The sequence below is a fragment of the Pomacea canaliculata genome, linkage group LG3 (assembly GCF_003073045.1).
Source record: "Pomacea canaliculata isolate SZHN2017 linkage group LG3, ASM307304v1, whole genome shotgun sequence".
NCBI lineage: Eukaryota > Metazoa > Mollusca > Gastropoda > Architaenioglossa > Ampullariidae > Pomacea > Pomacea canaliculata.
Window position 1 is genome coordinate 19,636,935 of NC_037592.1, and position 23,382 is coordinate 19,660,316.

General features: G+C 34.5%; 1 protein-coding gene across 1 annotated transcript; it reads left to right on the forward strand.

The window, feature by feature from the left end:
- The first annotated feature begins 3 nt into the window (after positions 1 to 3).
- Positions 4 to 21,050, forward strand: LOC112559550. The gene is made up of 6 exons (XM_025230882.1): positions 4 to 1,317; positions 2,053 to 2,132; positions 2,237 to 2,308; positions 15,835 to 15,913; positions 20,706 to 20,753; positions 20,980 to 21,050. Exons 2-6 carry the CDS (start codon positions 2,073 to 2,075, stop codon positions 21,048 to 21,050), a joined length of 330 nt encoding a protein of 109 aa, XP_025086667.1. The 5' UTR covers positions 4 to 1,317; positions 2,053 to 2,072.
- The last annotated feature ends 2,332 nt before the right edge of the window (positions 21,051 to 23,382 follow it).

Below are 23,382 nucleotides of genomic sequence, written 5' to 3' on the forward strand. Positions count from 1 at the left end.
AATTAAACAATTTATAATTTTAAGCCAGCTGTGCAAAATTATACGTAGCTGCCCTCTCTAAAATACAAAAACCTTGGCGGCTTTTCCTTAATATTTCATGTTTTGTTGAAAAATACCATCAGGAATTTATATGTGATATAAAGTACATTTTTAAAATTTCCCATTTGAAAACATCATCGTCTGAAATGTTCAATTCATTGTTGTCTGTTATGCATGAAAATAATAAATCTGCATATACTTCTCACAAAAGCATTTATTGTTGAATTAGAAGATTGAACTGGAGTGTTCTATATAAGTACACATATTGGACCTCCTACATATGTCAGTATTATTATTTTATTACTCTCCCCTATCATAAAGGACTTCTGGAGGAACCAGCGTAAATGATTCACCACCTGTAATAAAAACTAAATGAGAAATTTATCTAGTTATTTTAAATAAATGTATTTCGATGGAAATACTTATTTTCAAACCGGCTGTAATTGTGTGTTGACTATAGGCTTTGCATTTGCATTCTTTCGGTATCTAGATCTTTTTCTGCGGATGACACAGACATGAAAAAATAAGTCTACACAGGTAAACAAAATGACCAATCCATTGGGAACAGAATCCTTATGCTGCACTTTCTCAGATACTGTATTCTTTTAATTACCTGTGGAAAGTTTGGTGTTTGGACAAGTCGTTTAAGCTGGCCTAAAAAGTTCTCAAATGGAGATCCAGTGCCATGGATCAGTCCGTGCCTCAATTAAGTGTTTTTTCAGACTTTTAACCCTTTTGTGACTCACGGACTATAACAGTGGTATGTTCAATGTATATGGTTGAATGGATAAAAACATAGGAAAGGGTTAACTGTGTTAAGTGTTTAGTGAACAGTTGGTTTGGGTGGGAACGAGTTGTGGACAATTACTCAGGCCCGGGATACCGAGAGAAGAAGGCGTGCCTGAGTCACGAGTTGTAAATCTCCCTAGTTGAGATTTTGTGTATAGTAGCAGGGTAGTGTCGATCGACGCTGGATGCGGCGCGGTACTGACCCGTTTTTGGATTAACCTCCCCTAGACGAGGTTTTAATCGTATGGGCGGATTTAACTGGAGCTCTTCTGGGTAAAAAAGACTCGCCTGCCAGGACCATTCCGTGATCGACGTGATTTTGTTTCCGCACCCAGCAGCACGTGCGTTAGGAGCCCCGTGACGTCACCGCGGATCGAGTACGTCCACGACACGGCCATGTGTACGGCCATCGTGTGTGTGTGTGCTTGTGTTATTGGATTATAGTTGGCTGGACATGTGGAGAGCGACAACCCTGAGGGACAATGAACTGTGAGTAACGTACTCAACGATTGCTTGTGCGGTCATAAGTTAGAACAGTGGTTCTCAAAGTTTTTCAGACCGCGGACCACTTTACTTAAGTAAAAACTATGGCGGACCACCAAGACCTAAGTAAAAAATATGGCGGACCACCAAGGCCTAAAAGTCAGTCTGTACTATGAATTTCAAATTTAAATTGCCGCATTTGTTTCATTTTAATTCAAAACTTAATGTCCTTTTGTAAAAGTAATATAGTAATAAGAGGACATAAAACTACGTATACCTCGTTATTTGTAATTAAAATGTAAATGCGAGGAATGCATCACTTTAAACATCACTTTGCTGACAAATGACGACTGTCAGCCGCGGACCACCTGACTTAATTATGCCACACTTTGAGAACCACTGAGTTAGAAAATAGAGCTGGAACCTCGTTTGCTAGGAGAGAGTGCGAGGAGTGTAATCTTTATACTTTGTGAGATATTGGACTGTTGAGACGAATCGGCGAACTGTCCCTGATGTAAGCATTGCATCTATATTTAGAAGTTTGTCGCCATTAGAACGAGGCGTTGAGGCGAGTTGTTATTAATGCGTACTTAATTGTCATGTAATGTGAAAAGTCCTGAGCCACTCGACAACGCAATAGACAACATTTTGGGCAGCCTCAGGCAATCGTTTCCTTGACTCAATTTATTCTTTTGTTTTTTTTTTATCTTTCTAATAATATTTTTGCATTGGAAATCACAGAAGCCATATTCTCCCGGGACATGACAACCATAGGACAGCAGCTCTGTACAATGGATGGTATAACCAGAAAGGAACAAGAGGTAGGATGTGTTTCTTTTGTATTAGCTTTTGTATTTTGTATTTTTGTGTCTGTGTGTTCCAACTAATTATGATTGTATACTTATGCATGTGTACCTATTTACAGGCTACTTCTCAGAATCTCTCGTCAATTGATGTCGCACAAGCGATGAGAAGACCCAGACATTGGACAATAGAGGTGAGCATCATTTGTTAGCAGGATGTACCATCAAAGGAAGAAAAAAATGAAATGTGCTTGTATCTTTACTAAAGATTAACCATTCTAACCTTTAAATGAATATTGTCTCTATGTATGTGTGTGTGTTTTTATGCTTGCAAATTTGTCTGTTAATCTCCAATTAAGTTGTTTTATTTTTATGATATTTCTTATCTGTTTTTGTAATTGGAAATCACAGAAGCCATTGTATCCTTGGACAGGACAAGCAAAGGACAGCATTTCTTGACAGTGCCATGTGTAACCAGAAAGAAACGAGAGGTAGGACATGTTTGTTTATATTATCTTTTGGTATTTTGTAATGTTTTCGTGTGTTCCATCTAATTCTGATTGTTGGCTTATGCATCTGTACCTATTTTGGAGGCTATTTCTCAGAATTGATATCCCACGAGTGCTAAGAAGACCCAGAAATATGACGATAGAGGTGAGCATCATTTGATAACAGGGTATACTATTAAATAAAGAAAAAACTAAATGTGTATGTTCTTTACTAAAGACTAACCATTCTAACCTTTAAACTAATACCGCCTGTATGTCTGTGCTGTTTTGTGCTTGTCAATGTATACAAATTTGTATTTGTTTCCTTGACTCAATTTATTCTTTTGTTTTTTTGATATTTCTAATAATACTTTTCATTGGAAATCACAGAAGCCATATTCTCCCGTGAGATGACAACCAAAGGGCAGCAACTCTGTACAGTGGATTTTATAACCAGAAAGGAACGAGAGGTAGGATGTGTTTCTTTTGTATTAGCTTTTGTATTTTGTGTGTGTGTGTGTGTGTGTGTTCCATCTAATTATGATTGTATACTTATGCATGTGTACCTATTTACAGGCTACTTCTCAGAATCTCTCTTCAATTGATGTCGCACAAGCGATGAGAAGACCCAGACATTGGACAATAGAGGTGAGCATCATTTGTTAGCAGGATGTACCATCAAAGGAAGAAAAAAATGAAATGTGCTTGTATCTTTACTAAAGATTAACCATTCTAACCTTTAAATGAATATTGTCTCTATGTATGTGTGTGTGTTTTTATGCTTGCAAATTTGTCTGTTAATCTCCAATTAAGTTGTTTTATTTTTAGGATATTTCTTATCTGTTTTTGTAATTGGAAATCACAGAAGCCATTGTATCCTTGGACAGGACAAGCAAAGGACAGCATTTCTTGACAGTGCCATGTGTAACCAGAAAGAAACGAGAGGTAGGACATGTTTGTTTATATTATCTTTTGGTATTTTGTAATGTTTTCGTGTGTTCCATCTAATTCTGATTGTTGGCTTATGCATCTGTACCTATTTTGGAGGCTATTTCTCAGAATTGATATCCCACGAGTGCTAAGAAGACCCAGAAATATGACGATAGAGGTGAGCATCATTTGATAACAGGGTATACTATTAAATAAAGAAAAAAACTAAATGTGTATGTTCTTTACTAAAGACTAACCATTCTAACCTTTAAACTAATACCGCCTGTATGTCTGTGCTGTTTTGTGCTTGTCAATGTATACAAATTTGTATTTGTTTCCTTGACTCAATTTATTCTTTTGTTTTTTTGATATTTCTAATAATACTTTTCATTGGAAATCACAGAAGCCATATTCTCCCGTGAGATGACAACCAAAGGGCAGCAACTCTGTACAGTGGATTTTATAACCAGAAAGGAACGAGAGGTAGGATGTGTTTCTTTTGTATTAGCTTTTGTATTTGTATTTTTGTGTGTGTGTGTGTGTGTGTGTGTTCCATCTAATTATGATTGTATACTTATGCATGTGTACCTATTTACAGGCTACTTCTCAGAATCTCTCTTCAATTGATGTCGCACAAGCGATGAGAAGACCCAGACATTGGACAATAGAGGTGAGCATCATTTGTTAGCAGGATGTACCATCAAAGGAAGAAAAAATGAAATGTGCTTGTATCTTTACTAAAGATTAACCATTCTAACCTTTAAATGAATATTGTCTCTATGTATGTGTGTGTGTTTTTATGCTTGCAAATTTGTCTGTTAATCTCCAATTAAGTTGTTTTATTTTTAGGATATTTCTTATCTGTTTTTGTAATTGGAAATCACAGAAGCCATTGTATCCTTGGACAGGACAAGCAAAGGACAGCATTTCTTGACAGTGCCATGTGTAACCAGAAAGAAACGAGAGGTAGGACATGTTTGTTTATATTATCTTTTGGTATTTTGTAATGTTTTCGTGTGTTCCATCTAATTCTGATTGTTGGCTTATGCATCTGTACCTATTTTGGAGGCTATTTCTCAGAATTGATATCCCACGAGTGCTAAGAAGACCCAGAAATATGACGATAGAGGTGAGCATCATTTGATAACAGGGTATACTATTAAATAAAGAAAAAACTAAATGTGTATGTTCTTTACTAAAGACTAACCATTCTAACCTTTAAACTAATACCGCCTGTATGTCTGTGCTGTTTTGTGCTTGTGAATGTATACAAATTTGTATTTGTTTCCTTGACTCAATTTATTCTTTTGTTTTTTTGATATTTCTAATAATACTTTTCATTGGAAATCACAGAAGCCATATTCTCCCGTGAGATGACAACCAAAGGGCAGCAACTCTGTACAGTGGATTTTATAACCAGAAAGGAACGAGAGGTAGGATGTGTTTCTTTTGTATTAGCTTTTGTATTTTGTATTTTTGTGTGTGTGTGTGTGTGTGTGTTCCATCTAATTATGATTGTATACTTATGCATGTGTACCTATTTACAGGCTACTTCTCAGAATCTCTCTTCAATTGATGTCGCACAAGCGATGAGAAGACCCAGACATTGGACAATAGAGGTGAGCATCATTTGTTAGCAGGATGTACCATCAAAGGAAGAAAAAAATGAAATGTGCTTGTATCTTTACTAAAGATTAACCATTCTAACCTTTAAATGAATATTGTCTCTATGTATGTGTGTGTGTTTTTATGCTTGCAAATTTGTCTGTTAATCTCCAATTAAGTTGTTTTATTTTTAGGATATTTCTTATCTGTTTTTGTAATTGGAAATCACAGAAGCCATTGTATCCTTGGACAGGACAAGCAAAGGACAGCATTTCTTGACAGTGCCATGTGTAACCAGAAAGAAACGAGAGGTTAGGACATGTTTGTTTATATTATCTTTTGGTATTTTGTAATGTTTTCGTGTGTTCCATCTAATTCTGATTGTTGGCTTATGCATCTGTACCTATTTTGGAGGCTATTTCTCAGAATTGATATCCCACGAGTGCTAAGAAGACCCAGAAATATGACGATAGAGGTGAGCATCATTTGATAACAGGGTATACTATTAAATAAAGAAAAAACTAAATGTGTATGTTCTTTACTAAAGACTAACCATTCTAACCTTTAAACTAATACCGCCTGTATGTCTGTGCTGTTTTGTGCTTGTCAATGTACACAAATTTGTATTTGTTTCCTTGACTCAATTTATTCTTTTGTTTTTTTGATATTTCTAATAATACTTTTCATTGGAAATCACAGAAGCCATATTCTCCCGTGAGATGACAACCAAAGGGCAGCAACTCTGTACAGTGGATTTTATAACCAGAAAGGAACGAGAGGTAGGATGTGTTTCTTTTGTATTAGCTTTTGTATTTTGTATTTTTGTGTGTGTGTGTGTGTGTGTGTGTTCCATCTAATTATGATTGTATACTTATGCATGTGTACCTATTTACAGGCTACTTCTCAGAATCTCTCTTCAATTGATGTCGCACAAGCAATGAGAAGACCCAGACATTGGACAATAGAGGTGAGCATCATTTGTTAGCAGGATGTACCATCAAAGGAAGAAAAAAATGAAATGTGCTTGTATCTTTACTAAAGATTAACCATTCTAACCTTTAAATGAATATTGTCTCTATGTATGTGTGTGTGTTTTTATGCTTGCAAATTTGTCTGTTAATCTCCAATTAAGTTGTTTTATTTTTATGATATTTCTTATCTGCTTTTGTAATTGGAAATCACAGAAGCCATTGTATCCTTGGACAGGACAAGCAAAGGACAGCATTTCTTGACAGTGCCATGTGTAACCAGAAAGAAACGAGAGGTAGGACATGTTTGTTTATATTATCTTTTGGTATTTTGTAATGTTTTCGTGTGTTCCATCTAATTCTGATTGTTGGCTTATGCATCTGTACCTATTTTGGAGGCTATTTCTCAGAATTGATATCCCACGAGTGCTAAGAAGACCCAGAAATATGACGATAGAGGTGAGCATCATTTGATAACAGGGTATACTATTAAATAAAGAAAAAACTAAATGTGTATGTTCTTTACTAAAGACTAACCATTCTAACCTTTAAACTAATACCGCCTGTATGTCTGTGCTGTTTTGTGCTTGTGAATGTACACAAATTTGTATTTGTTTCCTTGACTCAATTTATTCTTTTGTTTTTTTGATATTTCTAATAATACTTTTCATTGGAAATCACAGAAGCCATATTCTCCCGTGAGATGACAACCAAAGGGCAGCAACTCTGTACAGTGGATTTTATAACCAGAAAGGAACGAGAGGTAGGATGTGTTTCTTTTGTATTAGCTTTTGTATATTGTATTTTTGTGTGTGTGTGTGTGTGTGTGTGTTCCATCTAATTATGATTGTATACTTATGCATGTGTACCTATTTACAGGCTACTTCTCAGAATCTCTCTTCAATTGATGTCGCACAAGCGATGAGAAGACCCAGACATTGGACAATAGAGGTGAGCATCATTTGTTAGCAGGATGTACCATCAAAGGAAGAAAAAAATGAAATGTGCTTGTATCTTTACTAAAGATTAACCATTCTAACCTTTAAATGAATATTGTCTCTATGTATGTGTGTGTGTTTTTATGCTTGCAAATTTGTCTGTTAATCTCCAATTAAGTTGTTTTATTTTTAGGATATTTCTTATCTGTTTTTGTAATTGGAAATCACAGAAGCCATTGTATCCTTGGACAGGACAAGCAAAGGACAGCATTTCTTGACAGTGCCATGTGTAACCAGAAAGAAACGAGAGGTAGGACATGTTTGTTTATATTATCTTTTGGTATTTTGTAATGTTTTCGTGTGTTCCATCTAATTCTGATTGTTGGCTTATGCATCTGTACCTATTTTGGAGGCTATTTCTCAGAATTGATATCCCACGAGTGCTAAGAAGACCCAGAAATATGACGATAGAGGTGAGCATCATTTGATAACAGGGTATACTATTAAATAAAGAAAAAACTAAATGTGTATGTTCTTTACTAAAGACTAACCATTCTAACCTTTAAACTAATACCGCCTGTATGTCTGTTTGTGCTGTTTTGTGCTTGTCAATGTATACAAATTTGTATTTGTTTCCTTGACTCAATTTATTCTTTTGTTTTTTTGATATTTCTAATAATACTTTTCATTGGAAATCACAGAAGCCATATTCTCCCGTGAGATGACAACCAAAGGGCAGCAACTCTGTACAGTGGATTTTATAACCAGAAAGGAACGAGAGGTAGGATGTGTTTCTTTTGTATTAGCTTTTGTATATTTGTATTTTTGTGTGTGTGTGTGTGTGTGTGTGTTCCATCTAATTATGATTGTATACTTATGCATGTGTACCTATTTACAGGCTACTTCTCAGAATCTCTCTTCAATTGATGTCGCACAAGCATGAGAAGACCCAGACATTGGACAATAGAGGTGAGCATCATTTGTTAGCAGGATGTACCATCAAAGGAAGAAAAAAATGAAATGTGCTTGTATCTTTACTAAAGATTAACCATTCTAACCTTTAAATGAATATTGTCTCTATGTATGTGTGTGTGTTTTTATGCTTGCAAATTTGTCTGTTAATCTCCAATTAAGTTGTTTTATTTTTATGATATTTCTTATCTGTTTTTGTAATTGGAAATCACAGAAGCCATTGTATCCTTGGACAGGACAAGCAAAGGACAGCATTTCTTGACAGTGCCATGTGTAACCAGAAAGAAACGAGAGGTAGGACATGTTTGTTTATATTATCTTTTGGTATTTTGTAATGTTTTCGTGTGTTCCATCTAATTCTGATTGTTGGCTTATGCATCTGTACCTATTTTGGAGGCTATTTCTCAGAATTGATATCCCACGAGTGCTAAGAAGACCCAGAAATATGACGATAGAGGTGAGCATCATTTGATAACGGTATACTATTAAATAAAGAAAAAACTAAATGTGTATGTTCTTTACTAAAGACTAACCATTCTAACCTTTAAACTAATACCGCCTGTATGTCTGTGCTGTTTTGTGCTTGTCAATGTATACAAATTTGTATTTGTTTCCTTGACTCAATTTATTCTTTTGTTTTTTTGATATTTCTAATAATACTTTTCATTGGAAATCACAGAAGCCATATTCTCCCGTGAGATGACAACCAAAGGGCAGCAACTCTGTACAGTGGATTTTATAACCAGAAAGGAACGAGAGGTAGGATGTGTTTCTTTTGTATTAGCTTTTGTATATTGTATTTTTGTGTGTGTGTGTGTGTGTGTGTGTGTGTGTTCCATCTAATTATGATTGTATACTTATGCATGTGTACCTATTTACAGGCTACTTCTCAGAATCTCTCTTCAATTGATGTCGCACAAGCGATGAGAAGACCCAGACATTGGACAATAGAGGTGAGCATCATTTGTTAGCAGGATGTACCATCAAAGGAAGAAAAAAATGAAATGTGCTTGTATCTTTACTAAAGATTAACCATTCTAACCTTTAAATGAATATTGTCTCTATGTATGTGTGTGTGTTTTTATGCTTGCAAATTTGTCTGTTAATCTCCAATTAAGTTGTTTTATTTTTATGATATTTCTTATCTGTTTTTGTAATTGGAAATCACAGAAGCCATTGTATCCTTGGACAGGACAAGCAAAGGACAGCATTTCTTGACAGTGCCATGTGTAACCAGAAAGAAACGAGAGGTAGGACATGTTTGTTTATATTATCTTTTGGTATTTTGTAATGTTTTTCGTGTGTTCCATCTAATTCTGATTGTTGGCTTATGCATCTGTACCTATTTTGGAGGCTATTTCTCAGAATTGATATCCCACGAGTGCTAAGAAGACCCAGAAATATGACGATAGAGGTGAGCATCATTTGATAACAGGGTATACTATTTAAATAAAGAAAAAACTAAATGTGTATGTTCTTTACTAAAGACTAACCATTCTAACCTTTAAACTAATACCGCCTGTATGTCTGTGCTGTTTTGTGCTTGTCAATGTATACAAATTTGTATTTGTTTCCTTGACTCAATTTATTCTTTTGTTTTTTTGATATTTCTAATAATACTTTTCATTGGAAATCACAGAAGCCATATTCTCCCGTGAGATGACAACAAAGGGCAGCAACTCTGACAGTGGATTTTATAACCAGAAAGGAACGAGAGGTAGGATGTGTTTCTTTTGTATTAGCTTTTGTATTTTGTATTTTTGTGTGTGTGTGTGTGTGTTCCATCTAATTATGATTGTATACTTATGCATGTGTACCTATTTACAGGCTACTTCTCAGAATCTCTCTTCAATTGATGTCGCACAAGCGATGAGAAGACCCAGACATTGGACAATAGAGGTGAGCATCATTTGTTAGCAGGATGTACCATCAAAGGAAGAAAAAAATGAAATGTGCTTGTATCTTTACTAAAGATTAACCATTCTAACCTTTAAATGAATATTGTCTCTATGTATGTGTGTGTGTTTTTATGCTTGCAAATTTGTCTGTTAATCTCCAATTAAGTTGTTTTATTTTTATGATATTTCTTATCTGTTTTTGTAATTGGAAATCACAGAAGCCATTGTATCCTTGGACAGGACAAGCAAAGGACAGCATTTCTTGACAGTGCCATGTGTAACCAGAAAGAAACGAGAGGTAGACATGTTTGTTTATATTATCTTTTGGTATTTTGTAATGTTTTCGTGTGTTCCATCTAATTCTGATTGTTGGCTTATGCATCTGTACCTATTTTGGAGGCTATTTCTCAGAATTGATATCCACGAGTGCTAAGAAGACCCAGAAATATGACGATAGAGGTGAGCATCATTTGATAACAGGGTATACTATTAAATAAAGAAAAAACTAAATGTGTATGTTCTTTACTAAAGACTAACCATTCTAACCTTTAAACTAATACCGCCTGTATGTCTGTGCTGTTTTGTGCTTGTCAATGTATACAAATTTGTATTTGTTTCCTTGACTCAATTTATCTTTTGTTTTTTTGATATTTCTAATAATACTTTTCATTGGAAATCACAGAAGCCATATTCTCCCGTGAGATGACAACCAAAGGGCAGCAACTCTGTACAGTGGATTTTATAACCAGAAAGGAACGAGAGTAGGATGTGTTTTCTTTTGTATTAGCTTTTGTATATTTGTATTTTTGTGTGTGTGTGTGTGTGTGTGTGTTCCATCTAATTATGATTGTATACTTATGCATGTGTACCTATTTACAGGCTACTTCTCAGAATCTCTCTTCAATTGATGTCGCACAAGCGATGAGAAGACCCAGACATTGGACAATAGAGTGAGCATCATTTGTTAGCAGGATGTACCATCAAAGGAAGAAAAAAATGAAATGTGCTTGTATCTTTACTAAAGATTAACCATTCTAACCTTTAAATGAATATTGTCTCTATGTATGTGTGTGTGTTTTTATGCTTGCAAATTTGTCTGTTAATCTCCAATTAAGTTGTTTTATTTTTATGATATTTCTTATCTGTTTTTGTAATTGGAAATCACAGAAGCCATTGTATCCTTGGACAGGACAAGCAAAGGACAGCATTTCTTTGACAGTGCCATGTGTAACCAGAAAGAAACGAGAGGTAGGACATGTTTGTTTATATTATCTTTTGGTATTTTGTAATGTTTTCATGTGTTCCATCTAATTCTGATTGTTGGCTTATGCATCTTACCTATTTTGGAGGCTATTTCTCAGAATTGATATCCCACGAGTGCTAAGAAGACCCAGAAATATGACGATAGAGGTGAGCATCATTTGATAACAGGGTATACTATTAAATAAAGAAAAAAACTAAATGTGTATGTTCTTTACTAAAGACTAACCATTCTAACCTTTAAACTAATACCGCCTGTATGTCTGTGCTGTTTTGTGCTTGTCAATGTATACAAATTTGTATTTGTTTCCTTGACTCAATTTATTCTTTTGTTTTTTGATATTTCTAATAATACTTTTCATTGGAAATCACAGAAGCCATATTCTCCCGTGAGATGACAACCAAAGGGCAGCAACTCTGTACAGTGGATTTTATAACCAGAAAGGAACGAGAGGTAGGATGTGTTTCTTTTGTATTAGCTTTTGTATTTTGTATTTTTGTGTGTGTGTGTGTGTGTGTGTTCCATCTAATTATGATTGTATACTTATGCATGTGTACCTATTTACAGGCTACTTCTCAGAATCTCTCTTCAATTGATGTCGCACAAGCAATGAGAAGACCCAGACATTGGACAATAGAGGTGAGCATCATTTGTTAGCAGGATGTACCATCAAAGGAAGAAAAAAATGAAATGTGCTTGTATCTTTACTAAAGATTAACCATTCTAACCTTTAAATGAATATTGTCTCTATGTATGTGTGTGTGTTTTTATGCTTGCAAATTTGTCTGTTAATCTCCAATTAAGTTGTTTTATTTTTAGGATATTTCTTATCTGCTTTTTGTAATTGGAAATCACAGAAGCCATTGTATCCTTGGACAGGACAAGCAAAGGACAGCATTTCTTGACAGTGCCATGTGTAACAGAAAGAAACGAGAGGTAGGACATGTTTGTTTATATTATCTTTTGGTATTTTGTAATGTTTTCGTGTGTTCCATCTAATTCTGATTGTTGGCTTATGCATCTGTACCTATTTTGGAGGCTATTTCTCAGAATTGATATCCCACGAGTGCTAAGAAGACCCAGAAATATGACGATAGAGGTGAGCATCATTTGATAACAGGGTATACTATTAAATAAAGAAAAAAACTAAATGTGTATGTTCTTTACTAAAGACTAACCATTCTAACCTTTAAAACTAATACCGCCTGTATGTCTGTGCTGTTTTGTGCTTGTCAATGTATACAAATTTGTATTTGTTTCCTTGACTCAATTTATTCTTTTGTTTTTTTGATATTTCTAATAATACTTTTCATTGGAAATCACAGAAGCCATATTCTCCCGTGAGATGACAACCAAAGGGCAGCAAACTCTGTACAGTGGATTTTATAACCAGAAAGGAACGAGAGGTAGGATGTGTTTCTTTTGTATTAGCTTTTGTATATTGTATTTTTGTGTGTGTGTGTGTGTGTGTGTGTGTTCCCATCTAATTATGATTGTATACTTATGCATGTGTACCTATTTACAGGCTACTTCTCAGAATCTCTCTTCAATTGATGTCGCACAAGCGATGAGAAGACCCAGACATTGGACAATAGAGGTGAGCATCATTTGTTAGCAGGATGTACCATCAAAGGAAGAAAAAAATGAAATGTGCTTGTATCTTTACTAAAGATTAACCATTCTAACCTTTAAATGAATATTGTCTCTATGTATGTGTGTGTGTTTTTATGCTTGCAAATTTGTCTGTTAATCTCCAATTAAGTTGTTTATTTTTTAGGATATTTCTTATCTGTTTTTTGTAATTGGAAATCACAGAAGCCATTGTATCCTTGGACAGGACAAGCAAAGGACAGCATTTCTTGACCAGTGCCATGTGTAACCAGAAAGAAACGAGAGGTAGGACATGTTTGTTTATATTATCTTTTGGTATTTTGTAATGTTTTCGTGTGTTCCATCTAATTCTGATTGTTGGCTTATGCATCTGTACCTATTTTGGAGGCTATTTCTCAGAATTGATATCCCACGAGTGCTAAGAAGACCCAGAAATATGACGATAGAGGTGAGCATCATTTGATAACAGGGGATATACTATTAAATAAGAAAAAAACTAAATGTGTATGTTCTTTACTAAAGACTAACCATTCTAACCTTTAAAACTAATACCGCCTGTATGTCTGTGCTGTTTTGTGCTTGTCATGTATACAAATTTGTATTTGTTTCCTTGACTCAATTTATTCTTTTGTTTTTTTGATATTTCTAATAATACTTTTCATTGGAAATCACAGAAGCCATATTCTCCCGTGAGATGACAACCAAAGGGCAGCAACTCTGTACAGTGGATTTTTATAACCAGAAAGGAACGAGAGGTAGGATGTGTTTCTTTTGTATATAGCTTTTGTATATTGTATTTTGTGTGTGTGTGTGTGTGTGTGTGTTCCATCTAATTATGATTGTTATACTTATGCATGTGTACCTATTTACAGGCTACTTCTCAGAATCTCTCTTCAATTGATGTCGCACAAGCAATGAGAAGACCCAGACATTGGACAATAGAGGTGAGCATCATTTGTTAGCAGGATGTACCATCAAAGGAAGAAAAAAAAAAATGTGCTTGTATCTTTACTAAAGATTAACCATTCTAACCTTTAAATGAATATTGTTTCTATGTATGTGTGTGTGTTTTTTATGCTTGCAAATTTGTCTGTTAATCTCCAATTAAGTTGTTTTTTTTGGGATATTTCTTATCTGTTTTTGTAATTGGAAATCACAGAAGCCATTGTATCCTTGGACAGGACAAGCAAAGGACAGCATTTCTTGACAGTGCCATGTGTAACCAGAAAGATCGAGAGGTAGGACATTGTTGTTTATATTATCTTTTGGTATTTTGTAATGTTTTCGTGTGTTCCATCTAATTCTGATTGTTGGCTTATGCATCTGTACCTATTTTGGAGGCTATTTCTCAGAATTGATATCCCACGAGTGCTAAGAAGACCCAGAAATATGACGATAGAGGTGAGCATCATTTGATAACAGGGTTATACTATTAAATAAAAGAAAAAACTAAATGTGTATGTTCTTTACTAAGACTAACCATTCTAACCTTTAAACTAATACCGCCTGTATGTCTGTGCTGTTTTGTGCTTGTCCAATGTATAAAATTTGTATTTGTTTCCTTGACTCAATTTATTCTTTTGTTTTTTGATATTTCTAATAATACTTTTCATTGAAATCACAGAAGCCATATTCTCCCGTGAGATGACAACCAAGGGCAGCAACTCTGTACAGTGGATTTTATAACCAGAAAGGAACGAGAGGTAGGATGTGTTTCTTTTGTATTAGCTTTTGTATATTGTATTTTTGTGTGTGTGTGTGTGTGTGTGTGTCCATCTAATTATGATTGTATACTTATGCATGTGTACCTATTTACAGGCTACTTCTCAGAATCTCTCTTCAATTGATGTCGCACAAGCGATGAGAAGACCCAGACATTGGACAATAGAGGTGAGCATCATTTGTTGCAGGATGTACCATCAAAGGAAGAAAAAAATGAAATGTGCTTGTATCTTTACTAAAGATTAACCATTCTAACCTTTAAATGAATATTGTCTCTATGTATGTGTGTGTGTTTTTATGCTTGCAAATTTGTCTGTTAATCTCCAATAAGTTGTTTTATTTTTAGATATTTCTTATCTGTTTTTCGTAATTGGAAATCACAGAAGCCATTGTATCTTGGACAGGACAAGCAAAGGACAGCATTTTGACAGTGCCATGTGTAACAGAAAGAACGAGAGGTAGGACATGTTTGTTTATATTATCTTTTGGTATTTTGTAATGTTTTTCATGTGTTCCATCTACTGATTGTTGGCTTATTGCATCTGTACCTATTTGGAGGCTATTTCTCAGAATTGATATCCCACGAGTGCTAAAAGACCCAGAAATATGACGATAGAGGTGAGCATCATTGATAACAGGTATACTATTAAATAAAGAAAAAACTAAATGTGTATGTTCTTTACTAAAGACTAACCATTCTAACCTTTAAACTAATACCGCCTGTATGTCTGTGCTGTTTTGTGCTTGTCAATGTATTACAAATTTGTATTTGTTTCCTTGACTCAATTTATTCTTTGTTTTTTTGATATTTCTAATAATACTTTTTCATTGGAAATCACAGAAGCCATATTCTCCCGTGAGATGACAACCAAAGGGCAGCAACTCTGTACAGTGGATTTTATAACCAGAAAGGAACGAGAGTTAGGATGTGTTTCTTTTGTATTAGCTTTTGTATATTTGTATTTTTGTGTGTGGTGTGTGTGTGTGTGTTTCCATCTAATTATGATTGTATACTTATGCATGTGTACCTATTTACAGGCTACTTTCAGAATCTCTCTTCAATTGATGTCGCACAAGCGATGAGAAGACCCAGACATTGGACAATAGAGGTGAGCATCATTGTTAGCAGAGATGTACCATCAAAGGAAGAAAAAAATGAAATGTGCTTGTATCTTTACTAAAGATTAACATTCTAACCTTTAAATGAATATTGTCTCTATGTATGTGTGTGTGTTTTTATGGCTTGCAAATTTGTCTGTTAATCTCCAATTAAAGTTGTTTTATTTTTAGGATATTTCTTATCTGTTTTTGTAATTGGAAATCACAGAACCATTGTATCCTTGGACAGGACAAGCAAAGGACAGCATTTCTTGACAGTGCCATGTGTAACCAGAAAGAAACGAGAGGTTAGGACATGTTTGTTATATTATCTTTTGGTATTTTGTAATGTTTCATGTGTGTTCCATCTAATTCTGATTTGTTGGCTTATGCATCTGTACCTATTTTGGAGGCTATTTCTCAGAATTGATATCCCACGAGTGCTAAGAAGACCCAGAAATATGACGATAGAGGTGAGCATCATTTTGATAACAGGGTATACTATTAAATAAAGAAAAAACTAAATGTGTATGTTCTTTACTTAAAGACTAACCATTCTAACCTTTAAACTAATACCGCCTGTATGTCTGTGCTGTTTTGTGCTTGTCAATGTATACAAATTGTATTTGTTTCCTTGACTCAATTTATTCTTTTGTTTTTTTGATATTTCTAATAATACTTTTCATTGGAAATCACAGAAGCCATATTCTCCGTGAGATGACAACCACAAGGGCAGCAACTCTGTACAGTGGATTTTATAACCAGAAAGGAACGAGAGGTAGGATGTGTTTCTTTTGTATTAGCTTTTGTATTTTGTATTTTGTGTGTGTGTGGTGTGTGTGTTCCATCTAATTATGATTGTATACTATGCATGTGTACCTATTTACAGGCTACTTCTCAGAATCTTCTTCAATTTGATGTCGCACAAGCAATGAGAAGACCCAGACATTGGACAATAGAGGTGAGATCATTTGTTAGCAGGATGTACCATCAAAGGAATGAAAGAAAAATGAATAATATGTGTGGTGTTTTTATGCTTGCATTTGTCTTGTTATCTCCAATTAGTTGTTTGTATTTTTAGGATATTTCTTATGTTTTATGGAAATCAAGAAGCTGGTGCAGGAAAGCAAAGGACAGCATTACCAATGCATGTGATATTATCTTCAGCTAATGTTTTCGTGGTTCCATCATCTGTACTATTGGAGCTATTTCTCAGAATTGATATCCACGAGTGCTAAGAAGACCATAATATGACGATAGAGGGAGCATCATTTGATAACAGGGTATACTATTAAATAAAGAAAAAACTAAATGTGTATGTTCTTTACTAACTAACCATTCTAACCTTTAAACTAATACCGCCTGTATGTCTGTGCTGTTTATTTGTGCTGTCAATGTATACAAATTTGTATTTGTTTCCTTGACAATTTATTCTTTTGTTTTTTTGTATTTCTAATAATACGTTTTCATTGGAAATCACAGAAGCCATATTCTCCGTGAGATGACAACCACAAGGGCAGCAACTCTGTACAGTGGTTTTATAACCAGAAAGAACGAGAGGTAGGATGTGTTTCTTATGTATGTATTAGCTTTTGTATATTGGTATTTTTGTGTGTGTGTGTGTGCTGTCTGTGTGTCTCATCTAATTATGGATTGGATATACTTATGCATGTGTACTATTTTACAGGCTACTTCTCAGAATCTCTCTTCAATTGATGTCGCACAAGCGATGAGTAAGACCCAGACATTGACAATAGAGGTGAGCATCATTTGTAGCAGGATGATACCATCAAAGAAGAAAAAAATGAAATGTGCTTGTATCTTACTAAAGATTAACCATTCTAACCTTTAAATGAATATTGTCTCTATGTATGTGTGTTGTGTTTTTATGCTTGCAAATTTGTCTGTTAAATCTCCAATATAAGTTGTTTTATTTTCAGGATATTCTTATCTGTTTTTTGTAATTGGAAATCACAGAAGCCATTGTATCCTTGACAGGACAAGCAAAAGACAGCATTTCTTGACAAGTGCCATGTGTAACCAGAAAAGAAACGAGAGGTAGAGACAATGTTTGTTTATATTATCTTTTGGTATTTGTAATATTTTCCATTTCGTGTTCCATCAAATTCTGATTGTTGCTTATGCATCTGTCTACCTATTTTGGAGGCTATTTCTCAGAATTGATGCCACACGAGTTGAAGCTTAAGAAGACCCAGAAAATATGACGATAGAGGTGGAGCATCATTGATAACAGGTAACTATTAAATAAAGAAAAAACTAAAATGTGGTATCTTTACTAAAGACTAACCATTCTAACCTTAAACTAATACCGCCTGTATGTCTTGTGCTGTTTTTGTGCTTGTCAATGTACACAAATTTGTATTGTTTCCTTGACTCAATTATTCTTTTGTTTTTTGATATTTCTAATAATACTTTTCATTGGAAATCAAGAAGCCTATTCTCCCGTGAGATGACAACCAAAGGGCAGCAACTCTGTACAGTGGATTTTATTAACCAGAAAGGAACGAGAGGATAGGAAGTGTGTTTCTTTTGTATTAGCTTTTTGTATATTGTATTTGTGTGTGTGTAGTGTGTGTGTGTGTGTGTGTTCCATCTAAATTATGATTGTTATACTTATGCATGATGTACCTATTTACAGGCTACATTCTCAGAATCTCTCTTCAATTGAAAGTCCCACAATGATGAGAAGACCCAGACATTGGACAATAGAGGTGAGCATCATTTGTTAGCAGGAATGTACCATCAAAGGATGAAAAAAATGAAATGTGCTTGTATCTTTACTAAGATTAACCATTCTACCTTTAAATGAATATTGTCTCTATGTATGTGTGTGTGTTTTTATGCTTGCAAATTTGTCTGTTTAATCTCCAATAAGTTGTTTTATTTTTAGGATATTTCTTATCTGTTTTTTGTAATGGAAATCACAGAAGCCATTGTATCCTTGGACAGGACAAGCAAAGGACAGCATTTTTCTTGACAGTGCCATGTGTAACCAGAAGAAACGGAGAGGAAGGACCATAGGGACATGTTTGTTTAATTACCTTGGTATTTGTTAATGTTTTCGTGTGTTCCATCTAATTCTGATTGTTGGCTTATGCATCTGTACCTATTTTTGGAGGCTATTTTTTACCAGAATTGATTATCCACACGAGTGCTAAGAAGACCCAGAAAATATGACGATAGAGGTGAACGGCATTATTTGATAACAGGTATATACCTATTAAATAAAGAAAAAACTAAAGTGTATGTTCTTTACTAAAGACTAACCATTCTAACCTTTAAACTAATACCGCCCTGTAGTATGTTCGTGCTGTTTTGTGCTTGTCAATGTATACAAATTTGTTATTTGTTTCCTTCACTATTTTATTTCTTTGTTTTTTTGATATTTCTAATAATTACTTTTCATTGGAATCACAGAAGCCATATTTCCCGTGAGATGACAACCAAAGGACAGCACTCTGTACAGTGGATTTTATAACCAGAAAGGAACGAGAGGTAGGATGTGTTTCTTGTTTATTAGCTTTTGTATATTTGTATTTTTGTGTGTGTTGTGTGTGTGTTCCATCTTAATTATGCTATGTATACTTATGCATGTGTACCTATTTTACAGGCTACTTCTCAGAATCTTCTCTTCAATTGATGTCGCACAAGCGATGAGAAGACCAGACATTGGACAATAGAGGTGAGCATCATTTGTTAGCAGATTTACCATCAAAGGAAGAAAAAAATGAAATGATGCTTGTATCTTTACTAAAGATTTAACCATTCTAACCTTTAAATGAATATTGTCTCTATGTATGTGTGTGTGTTTTGATGCTTGCAAAATTTGATCTGTTAATCTCCAATTAAGTTGTTTTATTTTAGGATATTTCTTATCTGTTTTTGTAATTGGAAATCACAGAAGCCATTGTATCCTTGGACAGGACAAGCAAAGGCGACAGCATCTTCTGACAGTGCCATGTGATAACCAGAAAGAAACGAGAGGATGGACATGTTTGTGTTATATTATCTTTTGGTATTTTGTAATGTTTTCACTGTGTTCCATCTAATTCTGATGTTGGCTTATGCATCTGTACCTATTTTTGTGGAGGCTATTTCTCCAGAATTGATATCCCACGAGTGCTAAGAAGACCAGAAATATGACGATAGAGGTGAGCATCATTTGATAACAGGGGTATACTAATTACCTATTAACTAAAGAACAAAACTAAGTGTAGTATTCTCCTTTACTAAAGACTAACCATTCTAACCTTTAAAACCCAATACCGCCTGTATGTCTGTGCTGTTTTCTCTTAAGTGCTTGTCAATGTATACAAATTTGTATTCTGTTTCCTGACTCAATTTATTCTTTTGTTTTTTGATATTCTAATAATACTTTTCATTGGAAATCACAGAAGCCATATTCTCCCCGTGAGATGACAACCAAGGGCAGCAACTCTGTACAGTGGATTTTATAACCAGAAAGGAACGAGAGGTAGGATGTGTTTTCTTTTGTATTAGAATTTGTATATTTTGTACTTTTGTGTGTGTGTGTGTTGTGTGTGTTACCATCTAATTCATGATTGTATACTTATGCATGCGTACCTATTTACAGGTACTTCTCAGAATCTCTCTTCAATTGATGTCGCACAAGGATGAGAAGACCCAGACATTGGACAATAGAGGTGCAGCATCATTTGTTAGCAGGATGTACATCAAAGGATGAAAAAAAATGAAATGTGCTTGTATCTTTACTAAAGATTAACCATTCTAACCTTTAAATGGCAATATTGTCTCTATGTATGTGTGTGTGTTTTTTGCTTGCAAATTTGTCTGTTAATCTCCAATAAAGTTGTTTTATTTTTATGATATTTCTTATCTGTTTTTGTAATGGAAATCACAAAGCATGGTATCCTTGGACAGGACAAGCAAAGACAGCATCTCTTGACAGTGCCATTTGTAACCAGAAAGAACGTGAGAGGTAAGGACATGTTTGTTTATATTATCTTTTGGTATTTTTTGTAATGTTTCACCGTGTGTTCCATCTAATTCTGATTGTTGGCTTATGCATCTGTACCTATTTTTGAGGCTATTTTTCAGAATTGATGCCACACGAGGCTAAGAAGACCCAGAAATATGACGATAGAGGTGAGCATCATTTGATAACAGGGTATACTATTAATAAAGAAAAACTAAATGTGTATGTACTTTACTTACTAAAGACTAACCATTCTAACCTTTAAACTAATACCCCTGTATGTCTGTGCTGTTTTGTGCTTGTCAATGTATTACAAATTGTATTTGTTTCTTGACTCAATTTATTCTTTGTTTGTTTTTTGATATTTCTAATAATACTTTTCATTGGAAATCACAGAAGCCATATTCTCCCGTGAGATGACAACCCAAAATGGGCAGCAAGCTCTGCTTACAGTGGATTTTACATAACCAGAAAGGAACGAGAGGTAGGATGTGTTTCTTTTGATAGCTTTTGTATTTTTTGTATTTTTGTGTGTTGTTGTTGTGCCATCATAATATGATTTAAGGTACTTTCAGAATCTCTCTTCAATTATGTTGAGAAGACCCAGAATGGACAATATGAGCATCATTTGTTATTAGGACTGTACCATCAAAGGAAGAAAAAATGAAATGTGCTTGTATCTTTACTAAAGATTAACCATTCTAACCTTTAAGAATACTGTCTCTATTCAGAAAATCTCAATTAAGTATGTTTCTACTTATCCATGAACATGTCCACAGCGGACAGGACAAGCAAAGGAAGCATTTCTTGACAGTGCCATGTGTAACAGAAAGAAACGAGAGGTAGGACATTAGAGAAAGACCCAGACATATACGATAGAGTATCTTTGGTATCTTTGAATTTTTCGTGTCTGTTCCATTCTCAATTCTTGATTGCGGGTATACACGCAGTGCTAAAGACCAGAAATATGACGATAGAGGTGGCATCATTTTGATAACAGGGTCATCATTAATAAAGAAAAAACTAAATGATGTATGTTCTTTACTAAAACTGTTCGTCTACCCTCTTAAAATTAATTACTCTCAATATTATTCTATTTTGTTTTTTGAATACTTTCAATAATACTTTTCAGTTGGAAAAACTCACAGAAGCCAATATACCGCCTCTCCGGTGAGATGACAACCAAAGCGGCAGCAACTCTGTTAACCAGTGATTTATATAACCAAAAGGACACGAGAAGGTTAAGGACTGCTGTTTCCTTTTGTACTATAGCTTATTTTGTATTTTTTGTGTGTGTGTGTGTGTGTGTTGTTCATGTATACCTATTTACAGGCTACTTCCTTCAGACACAAGCCGATGAGAAGACCCAGACATCCATCCAATTTAAGTAACCATTCAACTGTATAACATGAAATTTTGTGTGTGGTTTTATGCGATCTGTTAATTCAATTTAAGTTTGTTTTATTTTGGAATATTTCTTATCGTTTATTGTAATTGAAATCACAGAAGCCAATTGCTTATTCCTGGACAGGACAAGCAAAGGACAGCATTCTTGACAGTGCCATGCTGTAACAGAAAGAACGAGAGGTAGGACATGTTGTGTTTTATATATCATTTTGGTATTTCTGTAAATGTTTTCCGTGTGTTCCACATTTCTCAGATGATTATCCCACAGAAGAAAGGACCAGAAATCTATTAATAAAGAAAAAAACTAGAATGTGTATGTTCTTTATTTCTAACCTTTAAACTAATACGGCTAGTTTTGTGGCTTGTCACAACTCAATTATATTCTTTTGCAATCATACTTTCATTGGAAATCACAGAAGCCATAAGATGAAACCAAAGGGCAGCACTCTGTACAGTGGATTTATAACCAGAAAGAACCCAGAAAGGAACGAGAGGTATGTGTGATGTGTGTGAGGGTTATCTTATATGATGTGTATTGCATGTGTACCCTATTTACAGGCACTTCACCTCAGAATCTCTCTTCAGAACTGTCGCACACAGCGATAGAAGCAACATAATGAGAAAGACTCAGACATTGGACAATAGAGGTAGCATCATTTGTTAGCAGTATGTACCATCAAAGAAGAAAAAAAAAATGAAATGTGCTTGTATCTTTTACTAAAGATTAACCATTCTACCTTTAAGATGAATATTGTGTCTCTATGTATGTGTGTGTGTTTTCTCTCTCATGCTTGACAAATTTTGTCTGTTGGTTAATCTCCAATAAGTTGTTTATTTTTAGATATATTCTATCTGTTTTTGTAATTGAAAATCACAGAAGCCATTGTATCCTTGGACAGGACAAGCAAAGACAGCATTCTTGACAGTTGCCATTGTGTTAACCAGAAGAACGAGAGTAGCGGCTAGACATGTTTGTTTATATTATCTTTTGGTATTTTGTATGTTTTCTGTGTCCATCTAAATTCTGATTGTTGGTGGCTTATGCATCTGTACCTAATTTTGGAGGCTATTTCTCAGAACTTGATATCCCACGAGTGCTAAGAAGACCCAGAAATATTGACGATAGAGGGTGAGCATCATTGATAACAGGGTATATAACATTTTTACTATTAAATAAAGAAAAAACTAAATGTGTAATGTTACCTTTACTAAAGACTAACCATTCTAACTTTAACAACTAAAATACCCGCCTGTATGTCTGTGCTGTTTTGTGCTTGTCAATGTATACAAATTTTGTATTTGTTTCCTTGACTCAATTTATTCTTTGTTTTTTTTTGATAATTTCTAATAATACTTTTCATTGAAATCACAGAAGCCATATTCTCCCGTGAA

Coding starts and splice junctions, on each gene's coding strand:
- LOC112559550 (XM_025230882.1), top strand. CDS start 2,073: ATGACAACCATAGGACAGCAGCTCTGTACAATGGATGGTATAACCAGA. Junction 2,309..15,834: donor CCAGACATTGGACAATAGAG/GTGAGCATCATT, acceptor TGGAAATCACAG/AACCATTGTATCCTTGGACA. Junction 15,914..20,705: donor TAACCAGAAAGAAACGAGAG/GTTAGGACATGT, acceptor GCTATTTTTCAG/AATTGATGCCACACGAGGCT.